The sequence below is a fragment of the Orbicella franksi genome, chromosome 12, assembly GCF_964199315.1.
Source record: "Orbicella franksi chromosome 12, jaOrbFran1.1, whole genome shotgun sequence".
Taxonomy (NCBI): domain Eukaryota; kingdom Metazoa; phylum Cnidaria; class Anthozoa; order Scleractinia; family Merulinidae; genus Orbicella; species Orbicella franksi.
Genome location: NC_138156.1, coordinates 6,870,985 through 6,892,366, shown reverse-complemented (window position 1 = coordinate 6,892,366; position 21,382 = coordinate 6,870,985). Strand labels below are relative to the sequence as shown.

Below are 21,382 nucleotides of genomic sequence, written 5' to 3'. Positions count from 1 at the left end.
CATAAATAAACTTGAAGAGTATATTTCTTTATGTAGAAAAAATGACGACATTGAACCAATTTGACAAATTAAATTGTAAAGTTAATGAAGACTTCACCTGAAACAGGAAGTACTCCAGGTTGTTATTATTTCCAGAGCAATATTAACTAGAATTCATGCTGGATGTAAATGCAACCAGATAAAAAAAAAAATCGAAAGAAAAGATATCTTTTCATTTCTAAAGAATATTTGCATTGCATTCCGCTAGTGAAGAGAACTAATTTAATTACAAAATCGTCGGGAAATAGCATCTCTATATATGCATGTTGCCACCATTGATCGAATTTCTTTGGTTTTGACAATGAAAACCGCTTGTACCATTTGTATCGATTCCAATAAAACGTTTCAGCAAGAAGACAGTTAAACGTTAAGAACACTACTTGATCCTGCATTGGTGCTGAAATTAATTACAGCGTTTGCAGCAAGTTGAGAGTTTTTCTTCTCACAACCTCTCAAAAATGTTGGTTTGATCCTTTTTCAGTTTTCCATGAACTAACTATACGCACGAAAATCTCGTCAAATCCCAATAGTGCATTTCGCACACAAAACCCACCTGGATGACAGACTCATTTCATTCGGAGGTTCATGTAATGCTAAAAGCAAAGGCTAACACATGCTAGTACATGCCAAACACTGATTCCTTGGTAGATAATTGTAATCCACCCACAAAGTTGTCGTCCAAACTCTCAGAAGACGCAGAATTAGAAATGTCGAATTAAGACCAATACATAAGCAACTACTCCTGTATAAAGAAAAGAACAAAGATGGCTGTTTGATAATCAGAACGAAATGTTCTCACCGATTTACCTTTACAAGCGGCAATTTGATTGGTTGTTCATAGCAGCCCCGGTCTGATCGGTGTGGCATACATAGATGACTCACTCACTCTCACTCATCCACTCATCACATAGTCCAGACCCGACGAGTTCGAGCCATGGATTTTTTGTTTTTTTGTTTTCACACTCACAAAAAATAATACTCAACACAATCGCGCCACTTTGTCAACCAATCAGACGTGAAAACAGAACAAATCGTGACTCACTCACACTCGTTTTCCCGCGCTTTGCGTCGGCTACATGTATTGTGATTGGCCAGAGTGACTGTCTGCTTGGGTTTTGGTTTTGCGACTGGCTCAATAAGGCGTTTGACTCAACATTTGAAGCGTTAAAATGAGGCACAGTTCTAAATGAGATTTTCTGTAAAAATTATTTTTATAACTGCTGTCAAGACCGGGCAATAATATTGACGTAACTGAGAAAGTTACCTCTTGTTTGCGATAAATATCGTTTAACAATAACATAAACTCATATTTATATATAGATCTGTCTGAAGTTCAAAATGACTGAAATACTGTCATATACCCTTGAGGTATCTGCGTGAAACACTGAACTTGCACATTTGTATTGTCAATATCGGGCGAATGGAATTCGATTTCCGTCCACTTGCAACAGCCTTCTCACTTGCAACGGTCGAAACATTGCGTGACATTGACCGTTGCGTGACCGCTTCAAACATCACGGCCATTTGGGATCTACAGTTTATCTTCTAATAGCATGATTATCGAAAATTGTTTTAAAAAAGCAGCATTTAGCCATATAACGCTGTACAATCACAATTCACAGCCGATTGCTGCGTTAGTCTTAAATAGCTCAAGTAGAAAAGCATCACTGGTACTTTCACGCACAGCGCTAATAGCACATTTGTATAAAACTGTCATGGACGTCATAGTACAAGATCGAGCGTACGAAATCTTGGGTCTTCTGTAGCTTGTAAAAAGACGGTGCATGATGAAATAAAACAAATGAATGACACGTAAGGAATTCAAGAAACAAGCTTGGGGGAAAAAAATTCGTTGTGGCTATAATCGCTCAGCAGCCTGATGCGCGATGGTTTCCATCATTTCATCCACTGTATCCGAAACGTCATCTTCGCTTAGTAAGCACTCGTTAGGATCCTAAAAGAATAATAATAGTAATAAAAAAAACAATAAATGAGGATAACGCGATGACAACTGTAACAACAACAATAGCTAGTGCAGCAGCAGCACCAAAAGTAACAACAATAACGGTAAAACCACAATAACAGCAGCATTTATTTTACTTCTTACTATTATAAGAAACATTGTGAAGATTTTAACTAATTTATTTTTTCTTATATAGTAATGTAAGCGCATTGAGTTTTCTAAATGCGCCCAAAAAACTATTAAATAAAGTATTATTATCATTATTATTATTATTATTATTATTATTATTATTATGTAATTACATCAAGAACAACAAAGGCAACAATTTCATTACAGCAACATGAAGCAAAACAGTAAAGAGCATGTTGCTACGTGGTCCGAGTACATTGCGGTAATCAACTAACCTCTTGAATGACACGAAGCAGTTTTCCTGCATTCTTCCTTAGATTTAATAGTTTCGTTGTGGACTTTTCTTTTTCGTTTTCCGTTTCCTTCAAACGCCCCTCGACTTCCGCTACTTTTTGCAGGGCTTCCTCCTTCTCATCACGAAAACCATTGACCAACTGAAATCGCAGAATTGCCACAGGTCAGCTAACAAACTAAAACTTTATATTACTACATTTCTTCTGTTTCTAAGTTTGACACTTTCGCAGCACTGTCTGATCTTTCACTGATGGTATTCTGAAATCACAATGACTGTAGACGTTATCTCTTTATATATCGTTTTAACTACTCGTTCGAATGTCCCGTACATGCAGAGAAACGTTTTCAGACGCAAACTCCCACCTATATTTTAAGCCCAACCAGATGTAAAACGCAAAACCCATTATGGATGGATGTGTGTTCGGTGGTCCCGAACTCAATCCTTCACTCTTTGTAAAAAGCCAACTGGTCAGCCTGCAACTAGCTTTTCACAAAGTTCTGTTCAATTTACAATATTTGTTTCCTTATTTCAGTGTCACCATTAAGAACAATTTTAGACACTGATACAAATAAAGTGTTTATTTACTTATTAATCTCTAAACAAATTTATTTATCAATTTGTTTATTTATTTTAGTATTTGGAACAAATATATAAACACTTCAAGTATGAATATATACCTCCGTCAGGCCTTTCTCGTAGTAATCAAAGAAGGATTCCTGTAAAGAGGGAGAAATCAAAGCGTGATCACTTTTTACACAAGACATTCATGAACGACTAACACATACGTTTTTTTAAACAACAAAACAAGCTTGCCTAACAATGATCCTCGCAGACCTTTTACAATTGAACGAGGTAACAACAACATGGCGTTAGCTACTATTGCTTGAAGACCAGTTGTGTCACTGTACATCTGTATATATGCTTGTCTGTCTGTCTTTGCATATGTCTTGGTGTCAACTGCCTTAAAAAGCACTGATCTACTGTTTTCAAGGTTTGAAATGTGATCGCACTAGGACTAAAGGAGCTAAGTCACGTTATTTTGAGTTGTTTATTACCGTTAAATTGAAGAAAACTCTGAAAATAAAAGTTCACTTAGAAAAAAAAAAAGAGTTATATAATAATAAGCCTTAAAGGAACAAGGATGGTTAGGGAAGGAGAAGATAAACACGGATTGCAAACGACTAACTTCAAAAATTTAGGCTAAACTTTTCAAGATGCACAAACTGTGACGCAGCTTCTTTAAGGGCCGCTCGCACTACCGTCCAACGCTGTAACCTATCAACATGGGCTCACTTGAGCAACTAGACCAAGCACTCTACACTAATTAACTTAAGTTCATACTGAGTTGAAGTAACTCTTACCAGTGGGAATTCTCTCAATTCGGCAGTGCTCATCTCCTTTATTTCATCCTTTTTTATTCGAAACGATGGAGGTGCAAAATAGCAAAGACACCGTCTACAAGGAAAACAATTTGTTAAAATACATGTATAGTATAACAAATTACTCACATGATCTGTTATTTCTAGAGAGATTGCCAAACCTTAGCATGTCAGCGAATTCCTGAACAGCAGGCGGTTCTTGTTCTACCATAGAAGTTTCGTCTGACATGGACGACACTCGGTTGTCTTCCGGAGACTGCACCGCTTCTGTTGGCGGTTGCTGCGGTCGCTGCTTCTTCTGAGGCTGCTCCTCCTGTTGCTGCTGCTGATTAGGCGGCGTTTCAACAAACGTCGAGGTGGGAACCTCACGACTTGGGCTCGGTGATTTTGGAGCTGTTTCTTCGACGGGCTGAAAATAACGTGCAATAGCGTTAACATACCAACAAGGGGATATGATCGAGAGTTCTCTAACACTGTAGCAATAGTCTAGTCTAATTACAAATATTTTGCCAGTTCTTTTTTTAATTAAAGCGTACTTCTGTCAAAAGGTATCTGATGTAAAGGTATCTGCAAGTTTGTCCGCGCTTTTTGATGGCACATATTTAGTGTCCGGAGAATAAGCAAGACGGAAAGCTTAGAGAGGACTTCAGTATCAAGTGATTGTTGTCGCCAACACTACGAGATTGAGCCAAGCTTAACACTACATGACTGGCAAGAAAGGTTTGTTCAATTTTTATTATAACGAGACTTACTTGTAGAACTCTCAAGTCATCACTTGGATGGTCGAACCTGAAGACCAAAACGAGATTACATGAACGCCATGACTGCAGCTTATTATTTTAAACCATCGGACAGTCGCTTGTAAGTTTAATTTCTTTCGTTCTCTTTGTTTGTTGGTTTGTTCACTGCCAATATGCTTTAACGAATTCTTCGTCGGATGATGCGTGTCAACTGGTGTCGTGCTTTACACAGTCATTGTCTAGTTAAGGTTACAGTATACCTTCAGATCGGCAATTTTCTTCAAATTTGGATTTTTGGTTCAAAGTAATGGTCGAAGAGTAATCTCTAATTTCTGAAAACAAAATTGAAAAAAACTCAATATTGGCGGAGAAATGGAGGTTTTACGTTACGGCCGGAAGTAAAAGTTCCCTCTTGATTGACAGCCCTATAACGTGTACGCAATCAACCGAGACTACTTTCGCGGGAATATATGGATACCACGAATTGGCTGGCTACTCAGATCCAAGCATTTTTCGTATTAGATGTAATTCTATTAAGTTATAAGTAAACATGGACCACGGAAAACTCTGTTTACCAGTTCGAAAAAGCGAAGAACGAATGAAAACACATCAATGAGTGAAGAAGCGAAAGTTGGCCTCGCGGATGAAGCTGTAGCTATCGTATCAAGCGGGCAAAAAGATCGAGTCAAGAGTAGAGAAAGATTCTGTAAAAGTTTCGGAACTCGACAGCTATAACAGCGACGTGTACATTGACTCTTTTGTTGAGTCCGATACCGATGAATCGCCCAACTCATTGAGATCCATTGGAATATTATCCATGCACATTTGCTCCGCCACGCTTTCTTTTGTTCAGTTTGTTCTCGTCGCCCAGCCACTCTAGCGTTCGTATCCTTTTTCGTCTTCCCCATTTTGCCAGACCAGCTTCAAGAAAAACTGAGCTACAGAAAAATTATCTCTCCGCCTTGAGCGCATTGCGAAACACAAGGGTTTTTTCGAGATTCACGCGTAAATTTCCAGGCGAGTTAATGGTAGTAAATTTTCCAAGCGCTGATTGGCTCAGTGATCTGAGAACCCAGTTGAAGGCGTTTGTGGGCGGAGTTTGTTTGCGCAGCAAGAGATTTTTCTTAGCGCTGTTTTCTCGAATAAATTTTTTCGCTTGAAGCAGACACTTTAAAGAGTTACAACTCAAAGGGGATTTGTTTGATTGCCCTCAAATTTGAACAGTAGCTAGATTAACATATAAAAACCAAAAACGTGTCTGCGAATTGTTTATTTCGAAATATTTTTTCTCCGAGAGCAATTTTTGTACGATCACTTCACATTTTTTAAATCCTATTTTGAAAATGTTCTGTAACTTTTTACTGCAATTGAATATGGCAAAACGCAGACACGCTTTTTTAGCGTTTTTTGTCCTGAAACCGAGGAAAAAAATAAATTGGCGAAAAACAAAATTCGCTTTGACTTGTAGCTTCCAAAAGGTGATTAGGACGCTCGCATTTAGTGGCCGTGAAAAAATCGGCACTTCATTTTATTTCAAAATTTTTGGCATGGTTTGATAGCCAGCTCTATAAGCTTTAATTTGATATAGGGGTTTAGGTATCTACAGCTTAAACCGGACGCGCTACATCGCTTGGACGTGAGACACCCCTGAAGGTATACGGTAACCTTAAGGTGCTGTTATTCTCAAGTTCGTTAGTCAACAATTTAATCTAAATTACCAACAAATCACTTTTTTCTGATTTATAATTTACTCTTCAAACTTTCTGTACTCTTACCATTTATCGTATTTGTCCTTCGGATACATATCGAACTTAACTCGAACCCTACAAGTCGCTCCTTTTTTGGGCTTCACAGCCAAAACTGTTCCAATATACCTAGACACCACAAAACAAGTACAGTTAACATCGACAGGAAGTTCCCTCCACGTCCCAAAGAAACCCCAAATTTGACACCCCCACCACGTCCCCCCCGACCGTATGATATCCTCTTTCAATAACGTCGATGTGTTTATATTAAGATTTAGCTTTTAAATAACAACAATAACTATATATCATGTTTTGCACTTTCTCGTATGTTCAGAGACTACTGGTATTTATCTGAGGACAACAGAAGTTATTTGCGTTTGACATCGTTATGCTTAACAGTGTCTTTAGACGGTCGGTTAAATTACAGAATTCTTGTATGCACCTCAAACATTCAGCTTTTACTGTTAACCAACCATTCTTACAATAAACCTGGGCTTGAACAAAAACAACGCAAGTGTTTGTTATCTGACGTTTTACCGTATTTTACCACTTACATTACACCACGACTGCAGAAGACCCGCAGGCTTATAGCTGATCTTTTGATATTTTGTCGAACTTATTGTCGATCTCGATGAAAGAAAACTTACCATTTAGAGTTATCAACCCGCGCTTCCACTTTGGTTCCCTTTGGAACTAACAACAGAAAGAGAAAATTGTAAGCAGGCGTCCTAACAACACACTCGCAGTCACATGCTCGAGCTGTCATTTTCCCTCACAGAAAGCTTAACAGAAATTTCACTTCATGGAAGTTTGATGAACCGAACAAAGGTTCTGTACTTGCATTGTACATCTTGGTACATTTCGTAACTATACTCGGCGTAATCATAAATTGCAATTACCAACTGAGTTTTGTGACAACCACGACAGAATCTATATTGGTCTTTAAAAATGAATTCTATCGTTACACATTCAGCTTGGGAAAATTCTTACACCCACAGATAAACTAAATAGACATTGAGATTCATGAAGAATATGAGAATACGAGTTTATTTATCGATCTACGTAGTCGCGTAAACTCCCTTATATCTTATAGTTGATCATTTGAATTTATTCTCGTCAGTTGTCCACAGACAAAACACTACCATAGTAAAGTTTAATAAATAATTTCCAGAAATGCTGTCCTTACGCGTTGCTGTATCATTTTCTCCTTCACTGCTCCATTCCATTAGCTGTTCCAGTTCCAGTTGTTCTTGTTCCGTTCTGTCTTTTTTACTTTGTTCTTCTTGTCGTTGCACCTCAGGTGTCGGTTCCTCTCTGCTTGGTTTTTCCTGTCTTGGTTCTGCTGGTCTTGATTCTTCTGGCCTTGGTTTTTCTCGACTCTTTGTCGTCTTTTCTCGTTGTTCTTGACTTTCTTTCCTTTCGACAGTCTGTTGAAGTTCACAAGAGGATTCCATATCACAAGCCGAGACTATTCTATTAAGCAGTTATATATTAAATGAGCTAGAGATTTCTGTCGCGTGATACTTGTCATGGGCGCAGCCTCGTCAACTATCACCCTTAGAAATCGAGACTGAATAAGTATAAATCTACCAGTGAGTCGTTCAAAACTTTATCTAGATCCTCTTCACACAAACTTCGAAAACGCAAAGAAGCGGCCGTCATTTTGTTAACAACCGCACATTTCTAGGCTACCCACTATCTACAACAAAATAGAGAGTGAGGTGCGTACCCAATAAGAGTATGGCATTCGCGACAGAACGCTAGTAGATTAATACTTGTTACTCCGGAGAGACTACGGGTTGTAGCTTCCGCAGTTTACATAAACAAGCGGACCTAGCTCATACTCATATAAACAGAAACATTACACATAAAACACTACATGTGACGCCGGGAGAAGACAAAAAGTAAAACGTGATTTTCAGTTGATCTTGTGTTAAATTATAAATACTTATGTTATTAATATTGGGAGGCGCGGTGGCCTCATGGCTAGTGCGCTCGTCTCCGGATCGAGCGGTCCGGGTTCGAGCCCTGGCCGGGGACATTGTGTTGTGTTCTCGGGCAAGACACTTTACTCTCACAGTGCCTCTCTCCACCCAGGTGTATAAATGGGTACCGGCGAACTTAATGCTGGGGGTAACCCTGCGATGGACTAGCATCCCATCCAGGGGGGAGTAGAAATACTCCTAGTCGCTTCATGCTACAGAAACCGGGATAAGCTCCGGCCTGATGGGCCACTTGGCTCGCATGCAGACTTTACCTTACCTTTATGTTATTAATATATATTAATTAATTTATTAATAAAACTATTGTTAATAAATTAATAATAATTTACTTTGGTTTTGTGATGAAAACCCTCGCCCAATGTGATCTGTCCTATCAATGCAAGCATGCTCTTTTCAATAACCCTGGAGCAAAACGTAACCAACCACGAATACTCCATGCATTTTTTCACATGCATACTGCATGCTGTCCATTTTTTGTCGGATTTTGATTGGTTCATCGTTGTTGGCCACGTGATTGTTTCAGTCAAAGTTTCACAAGGTACAGAATGTCAAAAACCACTCTATTGGCAATCGTACCTTCGCTGGTTGTACGTCACTTTTCTTCCGTTTGGCCTGTACAGCCTGAAAGGAAAAAAGACATACTTATACCTAACAGAGTCCAATCATTAACGCCCGACACATTATCAGCAAAATTCATGAAAACTAACCTCAACAGCAGGCCGAGATTCTTCATTTCGTCGTTTCACTGGCTGAGAAGGAAAGATAATCATTCGTTTAACTTAAAAATCAACTGGATCCCTTTACAGATCACATATTTTTCTTTTGCTACTAGAGAGGTTTTCAATCGAGTGTCCAAAGTAATCAAGCAATTACTTTGGTTTTTTTCTCTCTTGGTTTTGGTTTTGCTACGGTTTGAGATTGGCAGAGTGGTCTAACTCGTACGTAACTGGTTTGATTTTGGTTTTACAACACTCAACTAAGAACCGCTCTATCTCAGAATACCAAGAACAATCAGGTCAAATCTTTCTAATATCTCCCAGTCTTTACTCAGACTGACCTCGTGAGAAGGTTTCGTCCTTCTACTTTCTCCTTCAGTGCTATCCGCCTCTGGTCTCTTGGGCAACCGCCTCTGTAAAAATAAATACAAAAGAAGATGTTGACCACAAACGTACGTTTTTCAGAATCCAAAGTGGAGTTCAGTCAGTAATTGTTTCCTACCTCTGCGCTATCGCTCTTGGAAGAGTTCGAGCTCTCAGCGGACGAGGTCCTTTCAATCTAAATAAGAAACAAATACCCCTAAAATAAGTAAAGGGAGACACTGCATTTAAGAATCGCAAAAGGGAGGTACAACATCGTTTCATCCAGTTTGCTATGAACAGCTTAACTAACCGACAAACAATCAACAACATGCTGTGGGTGTTAGGTCTACTTCACAGCGGTTACTGGGTTCGTCAAGAAACACTTTGCTGTTTGGTTGTCACGCGTCGCGTGAGGATCAAACAACAACTTCGAAGGAGATCATCGTTTGGCTTGCTTGGTTAATAATTAATCAAAAAAGTACAAAACTTGTAAATAGCTTGGCGAAAACTCCGAGGAAGGTACCTTCTTGTGTGCAGCAGCTTGTGGCTGAATTCTAACCCTGTCTTCTCTCTGTGCGCCCTGTGGTGTTCGTTGACGCTATAAAGGAACAAAGACAGGTGTAACATTCAATAAAACGTTAGAGGTCAAGTCTGTAATCGAGGCAACGTGGCCCACACCATTGAAGCTTATCCCTGCATTCATAGCACAAAGCCGAGACGAGTTTAGTTTGGAGAAAATGAATACCTCAGTCCTGCATGTTCCCCTGACATGATTGATGAAGCAGCTTCAGTTACACTTTCACGAGCCTCATTTTTTGTGGCTACTGTTGCTAGGCAACACTAGCCACTATGTTATTTGTAAACTGATTACATCACAATTATTATCTAACACAAAGAATGAGGTTCCCGAGCAGACAAAGTTGGGCATCATTATCATCATTTAGCTCCAGCGGAGGACCATGCGGGAAATCTTCTTAAACGATCTTCCCGTCCCTACCTAATCCTTGGATCAGCCACAACCGAGCTCCCCTCCCCCTCCAACCAACACTCGGCCACTCAATTAACCTCCAGTACAAATGGGACACACTAATAATTCCTAGCATAATAATTCCTAGCATATTCCTAGCATATAAAGGGTGTGGAAAACAACTACCTGCCGTTCCATTGACTTCTTGAGCGCTTCTTGTCTCTTTCGGATGTCCTCCTGCATCTCCATGTGCCTTTCTTCTGAAGTTTTGACTTGTTTCTGCAGAGTTCCAACAGCAATCGTAACTTTCTGCTCGGGCCGTTCGCAACTGTTTAAGAAAAACAACTTGCACTGAGTGTTGAATGGCACACGCATTTACCTTGCCCTAAAACACATCAACTTTATTTGAACACTGTAGCATACAACAATCTTACGAAATATAGACCCGTGGCCTCCGGATTTCCCATTCAGTTGGAATAGGCCATTTCCGAAATGCCTCTTACCTCTGTATCAAAGCGAGTCTACAGGTTCATTTTGAGGTAAATCAAATTCATTTTCATAATGAAACAGAGAAACAGAGGCACAAGGTAACTCGGGAATGGCCCATTTAGACATGTTTTTTTTGTGTGTGAAGGAAGGAAACATAAAGAACCCGGAGGAAAACGCCCGAAACACATGACGCTGGGTTAGGGCCATGACGGTGAAACAAACCTGTTGCATTTCGGGTCAGGATGCATGGCGCAGCACCAATCGTCAGGTAATTCACGACCGATGTTTTTCTGTGCAAACGGTAACTCTCGCCACTTAAGGCACACGTCTGAAGAAACAAGAAACAGTGTCAGCTTAAGCACCAGATGTTAAGAACTATCATTGTACCACACTTTGCTTACAAATTCTATATTCTCATCGATTGAAGGGATACGGCTAATTCACGCTGGCATGGAATTGTGATATCAAGAAAAACAAGAACAACCTAAAGCTGTATTTTTACCCTTCTATAAGCGGACCCCTATTTTACGGGGACACTTTATTTTTCTTTACGAGAGGTTCCACTGTGTTTAGCAATCAGTAAGTGAAGTACAGTTGATCTTTCGAGCTTGGGAAAGGAAATGATTGAATCTCCTTATATGCCAAGTTTAATCTGGTATCACGTACGTACCGCACTGTACTTTTACTGATATCTGCATTGCTCTTTTCCTAGCAAACTTCTGATCCATGGATGGCCCGTCTGTCCATTTACTACCTATGTAGCCGAACGTCTCCCTGAGGAAGAACAATCATTGTGAAACAGTCTCTCAGTAATAACTCCGTGATTCAAATGGTACAATGACATAACAGAGGTTCATATCGGTTGAATATTAAAGAGACAGCTTACCAGAACCTTGTCACACCTTGACCTGGTGAAGGAAATAAAACACATTAGAATGAATGAGCTTTTCTCAGTTTCAGAGCTTTATTGTCTTCTTTCCTTTACTAGGCAAAAGACGAAACTAAGAGATTCTCGACCAAGTGACCAACTATATATAAAAGACCTTTAGCCGGAGTACCAGATGTAAAACGCACGTTCATTTGGCGAGAAGAGCGTCATAGCCTTCGCCATTCGATGATTCACTTTAACTACAGTTGGACTTCCGCTGACGAACAACCCAGGTAGACTGTAACCTCCCGTGAGCGAGCACTTAGTGACGGTCCCAGCCACGTTTTAACCTCCCTTAGGTGGACCCTTTTCCTTTGTCCACCCCTCGACAAAGGAATTCGTTTCTAAAGAAACTGTCTGGTTGCGTCGGCGGACAAGTGAAACACTAAGCAATGTATGAACTAGAAGTTGATTAAAATAAATCTACCGCCGTAACAACTTTGTGAAGCTGACCTACGGAGCGTAACCCTTCGTCAGAGAACTTTGCTCGAACCAATTATGCTTGAGGCGACAGCTCCAGAAACTCGCTACGACGGTAAATTACTTGATTCAACTTCACGTTGATACATAGCTAGGTGCTTCCCGTAAGTGTTTGCAAGGGTGTCCACATACGGAAAGTTCCACTGTACCAGTCTCCTTCGTAGCCGTTATATGGAGAGTCACTAAACACTCCGCCCCTTCATCGTGACAACCTAAACAGCGACTGCAAAAAGACTACGGAGAACAAATTAAATGAAAGAATGAAGAAGAGAGTGAAACGACGATCTTACTTTCAATTTGAGAGTCTTTCCAGTACTGTTCTAAGTGCTCTCCTAGCGCCCTGTGTAAGTGCCGAAATTCCTATGGAAGGGAGGAGAGGGTAGTGTTAGCTAACAGGAAAAAAGAATAGCCGAGGAAAGATTGTTACTGTTTTTGTGTGAAAATCGAAGCGTTTCTTTTTAAAAAGAAAAAAGTCTTCATATCTGGAAGAAAACCAACGCAAAGGTATGGACAGGACCTAAGATGAACACTTTATAAAATGTGCCGTAATTTAACTCTAATAAGATACCTTATACCGGATGAACAACGTAGCACGTAACCGGTTAGGACAACGCTTTCAGTAAAATAGCCAGAGAAATCAAAGATCGGACATAAAAAATCTTCCGTTCAACCCGTCATTGTAAGTGGTATCGATTTTCAAGCACAGAAAGCAAGAAAGGGTGATCTTTGAAGAATTTTATACCTTTCCGTCTGCAAAATCTTGCTTGTTGTGAGTTGGTTCCAGTACGAGATAAGGTACATCTACGACACCTAAAGTAAATTAAAACAAAAGGGGATAACTGATACATGCGGAAGACACAGGCTTTGACAGAAGACATATGCTTTGTTGGTAGATCAGAACGATTTCATAAGAAAAGCTCACCTATGATTCCGTAACATTTCCTGCAATAGGGAAAGAAAAGTAAAAGTCAGAACGTGTTCTCAAGATAAAGAACGTCCAGAGATTACCGTCGAGAGTGGGTAAATTGGCACGTTTCCATTTAGAGAGATGCCTAAACAAATTTAACATAATTCAAGAAGTAAAAATATATAAAAGTATAATAGAAGTGCTGTAAGTAGTGTAAGTGTTAGTCCTGTAAATAAAATTGGAAACAAAGGAAACAAAGCTTATATCAGTCACACTTACACTCCTCCATCTTTCTGCGGTCCAACTTTTTCGTACATCCTTATTAACCTGTGGAATAAAAGCGATATCTGACGAATTTGTTGCAAGCAACGTCAAGAACATTTCAATAGTAGGTATTTGTAATCGTTCCTTGGGGCCGAAATGAGGGTTTATCACTTGGAAGGTTAGATACGGCCTGAAACTAGCTAACCAGAAAGGATTCGTTACAATTGAATTGACAAAATAATGTCTCATTGCCCCAGCACACCTTCATTTTAATTAATAAATGTCACTAAATACAACTTAAATTTACACACACGATCTAAAAGGCCAAACAAGAGAAATATTTCTGGTCACGTACCGACTGCAATTGTAGATGAACACGCCGTAACACTGACGATTTTCAATATTGAATCCAAACGTAAAGTTAAGTGTTTTAGGTTCCTTCATTGACCTACAGAAAAAAAACGCACAGTATGTGTGATACAACAGTATTTATAATAACAAATGCGAAACGTTATATTGGATCAGAAAGAACGCAAAATTAAGGCTTACGTTCAAGTACTTTAATGATTTCATCTCCCCGTCTTAATACTTATTCAAAGGATTTCACTCATGGTTTATATTCGAAAGTAAGGGGATGGGGGCGGTGGGGTGCGGGGTTGATCATTGAGTGATTTATGCGTCTGAGACTTTGGGAGTTAAGTTGTCTGTTTATTTACTTATTTGTTTGGTTATTTCTTTGTTATTATCATTGTTGCACATTTGCTATTGTTGCTGTTGTAATCGTTATCGTTTTAAGCCTGCCCTTCCCGTCGCCCCCGGTCGGTTTGCGTCAGCGGTGTGAGGCAGGCTATATCATTTTAGGAAGAGATTTTTTCTAACATAAAAAACAATTTAGAAAGAGATAGTTTCGGATGACAAGTGATACGTACTTCTTTTTAGCATCTGCAATCTTGGTCTTCATTTGTGCCTCTGCCCTGGCTTCTGACGCAAGCGCTTGTACCTTCCTCAGCTCCACCTTGTCCAGAAACGAATTGCAGTTAAAAGCAGGAAAAAACACCATGCTATCTACTCCTTCATTAAGACGGAGAAACCGGGACGCTGCCGATGGCTTTAGAACTTTGAAGTCGTTAAATATTTACCTGGTTTTAATTCAAGGGTTTGTTTCTGTTATGTTTCGCTTTGAAATTTCCAGCGCGCAGCCATGTTTGTTTTTGCAAAGTCTGCTAGGGGATTATCGCATCACTGCGCATTTGCTTTGGTCAAAAAGCGGTACTTATGCATGTAAGTCGCGCTAACCGTTTCTAATGCGTATACTGGCATAATAATATGTAGGATTCTTCGCAAAAGACTGTACTCAGATTTCCCACAGCGCAGTGACGTTACAAACTGCCACTAAGTCAACATGGCGGCAAGCAAGTATCAGAACCAGTGACGAAGAAATTGACTTCTCGGAAATCATTCAGTCAAAAGTTGCAAAGTTCTGTACTCTTGATAACTTCCAAATGAACCATTCCTGTCGCTGGGCCACAGGTGTTAATACACGTGCTTGTGTAATTTCAAGTATTCTTGTGATTCATGCGAAAAATACAAACGAAAGCAGTCTGATACCCTTTTATCTTTAGAAGTTTGTTCTGCCTGCTTCTGAAGTTCTCTGAAAAATAACATCGAAGAGTGATATTATTAAAACGCACTGAACATGAAATTAAAGGTTACATTGTGCAAACCCCCTGTTAGATCGTTTTGACACTCGGCAATTGACTTCCGCTCAAAGAAACTGGAAAAAGAAAACTCATTTGACTACATTACCTCGCTTGTGTTTCAAGCTCTCTTGCTTTCTCCTCAGCTGTAAAAGAAAATCGTAAATAAATACCAGGTAGCCAAAGATGCTACACAAACCAGTTTTAAACGTATGCTGCACAAGGCAATTTTCAAAACGAAACTACTTTCCGGTTACAAGGTAGGTTAGAACGCCCTGTGTCTACCTATTTTAGCCTCACGATCTGCCTTCTCACTCTCCTGCTCCGATCTTGTCTTGAACCGTTTAGACGTGAAGTGGTAACACCTTTAAAAATAATCATTCAAAAGTCCCCTTTAGCGTTTTGAGTCAGGTCAAGTTTACTACCTTTCAATACTACAATGGAATATAAAACCCTTCAATACTACTACGAAATAGTGATTGCAGTCAAAAAAGGGTCGCCAAAATCTTGGCGTTCTCGAGGAGACCACAGTATGGAGCTTCTAGCTTGTGGTGGAGAGGTTTCGCACAAAATGGCAGCTGTCAACCTCGCACCCTCTTGTTTCCCTTGACCGGCGGTCGGAAAACGATCGACCCGGGAAAGTTTGGACTGGAGGTCGGCAAATATCGGACTTCTGGTTGAATTGTGCACGCCTAGTTGACAACGGAACGTAACGGGAACGAACTCTCGAGAGTCGCTCGTTTCGTCAAGCTTCCCAATAAGAAACGAAGACTCGAGGAACGAGACAGGGTAGCTGTGCGATAGCAGGGAGTATTTACTATTAAAGAACTGGTCATGAGGGACTGGGAGTCGGCTGTACTTATCAAGGTTGAAACATAGAGCAGAGGAGATCTTTAGGAGTCACCGTGAGAATTCTACGTGAGACTAATTAAGCAATAGAGCACTTTGTCCGTGTCATCTAACCACGAGGAGGGTTGGGAGAATTCGAGGCAGTTATGCAAACCCGAGACTACGTCTCGGGTTTGCAAAACTTTCGAGAATTCTAACCCTCCGAGTGTTTAGATGAGGCTATGTTAACACGGAAAAAATGCTCTATTGCTTTTACAAAATAACTCTCAAAAATGTGCACGAATCTAAAACGTCACGACCGTGTTCACATGCTCTCATCTAAACACACCTATCGACCAATGAGCGCGCGCGTAGCAGCTCAGTTATTTCATAAAATGATAGCTATCGAATATAACGCTACTTACTTGGGTTTGTATAGGCAGCCCGTTAGTCTTTTGGTTCTGACCTTTTTGTTCTGAGTAAATAATAATAATGATGATGATAAAATAGCATTACTGTTACGAGGGAGGTAATTACATCTGACAAAAAAGAAACGTAATCATTTGTACCTGGATGTAAATTTTCATTCGCGGGTCCAGGTATAAAATGGCGGTGTATGCCCTGAAAGAATTGTGCTCAGGGAGATCCCTAACAAGAAACAATTGAAAAGTAAAGACTTATCAACAGTAATGTTGTTCACTTAAAAAACTAGTTCAGTTCTGAATTGCTACAAAACAAGACTACCTTTCGTGCGACACGAGTTGCAAGTTGTAACACACGAAGACTACTCGAAGACTTGTGAAGAGAGTCAGTGAATATGCAGAATACAGTTTACACTTGTAAACTTGAGTCGCTTTTTTGGTAGATGGTAAACTCTTAGACCCTCACCAGTTAAAAAAACGCTTGATGTTGTTACGCGTGGTTTGAATTAAGAAACCGTTGCACGACGTTTATGTGCGATTCCAAAGAGTTCCTTTAAGTTTTCTTAAAACCTAAACAAACGCTAAGAATTTGTACACCTCTGGGATGACTAAGTTGTCATTCACGGTGTTTGGATCTTTAAGAAACACTCAAGAGCTGGTGGCAACGAGGCTCAGAGATACCCTGAACATACGGAAGTACTACAAAGCCATTCGATATGGGTTTGGTAGTCAACGCAGTTTCGCAGCTATTAATATACAGTGGAATCGCGATTTCTCAGTCGAAAACTCAATTTTTCAAACATCCTGACAACTCCGGCGAATTAAAGGTCGTCCTCCCCCATCAGTCGAACACTGTAATTTAACCCCCGATTTTTGGAGCTATCCGATTTTACAAACTAAATTTCGTTTACCTTGGAGGTTCGAATAATCAGGATTCCACTGTATGACAAGGTGTAATCGTTTCCACCGCTTTGACTCGTCGAGGTTTCTCTCACTTTCCTTCATAATTAATTGTTGATGGCAGGTTGGGACGCATATTATGCGAAATCAGTTGGAAACAGTACAATAGAAAGAAAGAAGTTAAACGAGAGCCCGAGCTGTCAGGTAAACACATACTTGTCGTAATCTGCCACGCTCTCTCCGGCGCGAGGATCCCCCATCTTGATATCGTATGGGTCACTGATAACCTGTATATTCAATCGCATTGATAATATAAGTATACGAGCTGCAAGACCGCTATTACGCACGATGCTTGGGCCGCCTATGCTTGAACCAGTTTCCGTCACCATTTTGGTTGCACGATTGTTCACTTCAGAACTAAATTGCTATAGACTAACAACATTGATACCCTAATATATCATTTTTCTTGGTTGGGCTTTTCGATAATTGAATTAAGAAGAAAAAGATACTTACAGTATGCATAACTCATGTATCGCATATCGTCATTTATTTTTTTTAATTTTTTTTTTTCACAGCGACAGTTTAATGAGGCCATTTTGCAAACGTTTACCCTCGTTAAGACTCCGGAAAAAAATGTACTAGGGTTTGACTGTAAGCTTACTTTTGGTAAAATGTTTGCTGTTGTTAGGAAGACCACGCCCTGTACATCTCAACGTTTGGTTGTTTGGGATTTTGTTCTTTGTCGAATCTGAAGCTGATTCTGGTATATTCTTCAGTGAAAGGTTCTTCTCTTTCTCTTCCCAGATAGGCAGCGAAAAGTCTGGGGAAAGCTTGCTTTCACTAACACAATTATCACAAGTAACAATTAAGGGTAGACGCATCTTTATTAATTAAAATACATTAGGATTTAATCTTACTGTAAGACTTTATTGAATTATGTGTTGACCATAATTGAGTTCTCAACAAACGTCATTTAAACATTTCGATTCAACTTACATCAAGTTCTGGTTCGCCGTTGTCCATGAGCTTTAAATTATACACGACAACCAGTGTTCCTGAAAAAGAAAAGAAATCAAAACTCGCGCGAGTTAATATTAAGACTTGAAACCGAAAACATTGAAAACTGAAAGTTTAACAGGAAAAGCACGTTGTACTTCCCGTCTTTACCTTTGGGTCCAATTTTATTAAACTGCTCAAACAGCTGAGATTCTGTCTTGAAAGGCGAGTATTTTAAGATCAAGTTTGTTTCAATCTGGTGCTGTAAAAAGGAAAAAAACAGACGTTAAAAATTATCGGACTATTCATGGGACTGTGAAACTTCCCTGCAGATATGAAATAGGGAAAAAGAGGCTTACTTTATCCACTTCACGCTTTGATTTCGCAAGAGGTTTGTTGGTGGAAGCCTCCCAGGAAGGCATTGGAACTACAACCTTTTTAAAAAGATAAAACAGGTAAATTGGCTATGAACATAAGCAAGACTTGGATCAAAAGACAACATAATGTTTCGTAACTTAATCGCTCTTTTGAAACTAACAGTAGCTGCATTTTACAGTCAAGAAACTAAATGTTTTGAAAACATTGTAACAGAATAAACAAATCACAACTGGTTTCCTTTTCATGAAGACTTACTTCTTCAATCTTCTCGCGTTCGTGAAAAGTCCTTGAAAGGAAAAGGCAGCTCATGGTGTTACCCCTGGAATGAAAAACAAAATAAGAATTTCTGTGAATAACTGGCCTCTATTATTTAAGATTCCATGCAGAGGCGAAACATAACATTTGGAACATGTGCATCCGTTAATACGGTCACCAACGGGCCATCACGATTTGGCCGTAGTAGCGTCAAATTTCATGACTGATCTGTTTCGAGTGACGTCTTAACAGATATATCACAACATTGCATTTCTAATCAACTGCTCTTTAATAAGCACCCGGAATGCAAGTGTTTTCCTTTCAAAAAAATGTAATTATGGAACGATGAAAATAACTGGTTTTGAGTGACCGTCTCCACGGGGTAAACTTATGAAGGGTTATACAGGTTGGGAATTCAGAATGTGACCGTTGGCCGTATCAACGGAGTGGCCACATTAAGGGGGTTTTCTTGTAAGAACGTATGGGCGTTTCGCCGCGACAAAAAAGGGGCCGTAATAACGAGGTGACCGTAAGGCGGCATTAGACTGTACAATAATTTAAACCGCACTTACTTTTTCGTGAACAGTATCATGTCTTTCCCTATTCGCATCGTGCCTCTGAAACGCAGGAAAATGATTACATAAACAATAAAACTAAATACCTAACAAATTAAATAACCAAGTGACCAGTCGTGAAAGTGCATTCATGATTCTCAAACTCATTAATAATTCATCAAGCTTAAACAATGGTAAACATAACCGTGACGGTGTTTGGACATAATTCGTCTGGTGTGATCGTCTGGGTGAGTATGGTTCCGAGTTAAACTGTTGTTGGAGACTGAAGTTTCCACAACGCGAGGGGAAATCATCAAAACATATTTCATTTTGTCAGTCGAGGGTGATAGCCCTGATGAGTTGACATTGCCTGTAAAAGACTCGTGCAAAGTTTGTCAACAGCCTTTGGTTGTAGTTGTAGCAAGTTTCGATCCGTCATTCAATGCAAGTCAATTCAAGTCGTCCTGCTTGAGGTTTCGTCTATGTCGTGAAGGAGTTGTTTGTAAGGTGCAAGTGGTTATTGTTCTTAGCTGGTGTCCAGCGTTTTTAAAGACAGTCGTTGAGTGTTGGAAATCTGATATTAATTCGCACAGATTTTAACGATTTTATTTATCCGTTTTGTCCTTGGCTTTATTTTCGATTGAGAAGATATATAAATTTTAGCCCATTCTAAAACACTTACGATTTCAGCCCGTTGCCATATTGTCCTATCATTCTCGAGTCCACGGTACGTTTTACTGAGCGACCAAACTGCACGACATTTGCAACTTCCGCTGGAAAATGAGACAAAGTGACCCAGTTGTTAGTTACTGTGGCTGCATCTTGCCTCTGATTGACAGCTACAAAAGTTCCAAATTGCTTCTAGCGTTCCGGTGAAGCGGATTCCGCTGAAATTGTCTAAATACTACTGAAAAGTATCACTGAAAGTACCGTTTCTTGTTCCGGTCTATTCTATAGGCCTTTTAGGGCGCCCAAGGAAGTAGTCTAAGATAATCTTCAAATATAGATTTTGCTTTTTGACAGAAGTGAGTAACATGTGCACTGCCTCAAAACATCATAATATTTTCCAATTTCTTTTGTGGAGCAGAGAATCTCACCCTTAAGGATGGTCTCCATACGATTGATGCGATCGCCACAGAAAATGATCCTTACGACTACCGGTTTCCATTAGACTACTTCGATTGCCGAGATAGAACTAACGTCTATCTCAGCGGCTATTATCGCAGCGATCGCTACAAGCGCCGGAGAGTGGCTTCCATATGATCACAACGATCACTGAGCCTATTTTTGCAGTGATCTGAGCAATCATTTAGAAACCAGACTCTAAGCGTGTTTACATCAGCCAAATAACACAAAAGCGTGTATTATTTCAAATATTACGGAACTTAAGTAACAACCTCGTTCCCAGGCTCTCTCTGCTCTGCCTCCCTTGGTCGTTGGAAGAAAGTCCCTGGTTGCGGCTGGTCACGTGACCACCTGGGACACACACTTTTCAACGGGAGAGTCAACGGGAGTCAATGAATAATTTTTGGCCGATCTCAACTTAAGCGAAAGAAAGGCGATCGCTGGTCATCGCTATGACACGGCCTTCACACAGGTCAAACGAAATATATTTACATATATCCAGCGTATTGTAGTATCACTCTGATTTCAATTCCAGCCGGTCGAATTACTAAAAAGTAAAACTGTTTCGCTGTTTCATGTTGCCAGAATTAACCTCACGGCACATTGCTCGCTATATAAAGCGGAGGTTTTGGTTACCATTTTGCAAAATATAATTCTTGACTATGCCAAGGAACCGTGTTTAAACATCTGTCTAAATATATTTTGGAGACGGCAGAAATAATGTAGCATCCTTCATTGGCAAAATTCCACATCAAACCCCGGCAAAGCGGGTAGTTTCTAGTGACTGCTCGAGGTTTTGAAATCCACAAAGTTTGCCACA

At 39.9% G+C, this 21,382-nt stretch overlaps 1 protein-coding gene across 1 annotated transcript in view; it reads right to left on the bottom strand.

The window, feature by feature from the left end:
* Positions 1 to 232: 232 nt before the first annotated feature.
* LOC145464092 (ATPase MORC2A-like) overlaps positions 233 to 21,382 on the bottom strand; it is a 31,066-nt gene continuing 9,916 nt past the window's right edge. Inside the window, exons 5-40 of the mRNA XM_081447907.1 lie at positions 20,120 to 20,210; positions 19,456 to 19,500; positions 18,884 to 18,947; positions 18,610 to 18,684; positions 18,422 to 18,512; positions 18,251 to 18,309; positions 17,471 to 17,541; positions 16,502 to 16,580; positions 16,358 to 16,407; positions 15,390 to 15,469; positions 15,214 to 15,250; positions 15,016 to 15,058; positions 14,337 to 14,422; positions 13,763 to 13,855; positions 13,423 to 13,470; positions 13,159 to 13,178; positions 12,979 to 13,046; positions 12,527 to 12,596; positions 11,715 to 11,736; positions 11,499 to 11,602; positions 11,051 to 11,156; positions 10,526 to 10,667; positions 9,896 to 9,970; positions 9,512 to 9,568; positions 9,351 to 9,422; positions 9,001 to 9,042; positions 8,870 to 8,914; positions 7,477 to 7,717; positions 6,938 to 6,983; positions 6,321 to 6,419; positions 4,558 to 4,594; positions 3,967 to 4,214; positions 3,788 to 3,881; positions 3,104 to 3,142; positions 2,407 to 2,565; positions 233 to 1,993 (exon numbers count right to left, since the gene is read on the bottom strand). Coding sequence (XP_081304033.1) covers positions 1,898 to 1,993; positions 2,407 to 2,565; positions 3,104 to 3,142; positions 3,788 to 3,881; positions 3,967 to 4,214; positions 4,558 to 4,594; positions 6,321 to 6,419; positions 6,938 to 6,983; positions 7,477 to 7,717; positions 8,870 to 8,914; positions 9,001 to 9,042; positions 9,351 to 9,422; positions 9,512 to 9,568; positions 9,896 to 9,970; positions 10,526 to 10,667; positions 11,051 to 11,156; positions 11,499 to 11,602; positions 11,715 to 11,736; positions 12,527 to 12,596; positions 12,979 to 13,046; positions 13,159 to 13,178; positions 13,423 to 13,470; positions 13,763 to 13,855; positions 14,337 to 14,422; positions 15,016 to 15,058; positions 15,214 to 15,250; positions 15,390 to 15,469; positions 16,358 to 16,407; positions 16,502 to 16,580; positions 17,471 to 17,541; positions 18,251 to 18,309; positions 18,422 to 18,512; positions 18,610 to 18,684; positions 18,884 to 18,947; positions 19,456 to 19,500; positions 20,120 to 20,210 — 2,894 coding nt within the window. The 3' untranslated portion in view covers positions 233 to 1,897. The remainder of the gene's footprint in view (positions 1,994 to 2,406; positions 2,566 to 3,103; positions 3,143 to 3,787; positions 3,882 to 3,966; positions 4,215 to 4,557; positions 4,595 to 6,320; positions 6,420 to 6,937; positions 6,984 to 7,476; positions 7,718 to 8,869; positions 8,915 to 9,000; positions 9,043 to 9,350; positions 9,423 to 9,511; positions 9,569 to 9,895; positions 9,971 to 10,525; positions 10,668 to 11,050; positions 11,157 to 11,498; positions 11,603 to 11,714; positions 11,737 to 12,526; positions 12,597 to 12,978; positions 13,047 to 13,158; positions 13,179 to 13,422; positions 13,471 to 13,762; positions 13,856 to 14,336; positions 14,423 to 15,015; positions 15,059 to 15,213; positions 15,251 to 15,389; positions 15,470 to 16,357; positions 16,408 to 16,501; positions 16,581 to 17,470; positions 17,542 to 18,250; positions 18,310 to 18,421; positions 18,513 to 18,609; positions 18,685 to 18,883; positions 18,948 to 19,455; positions 19,501 to 20,119; positions 20,211 to 21,382) is intronic.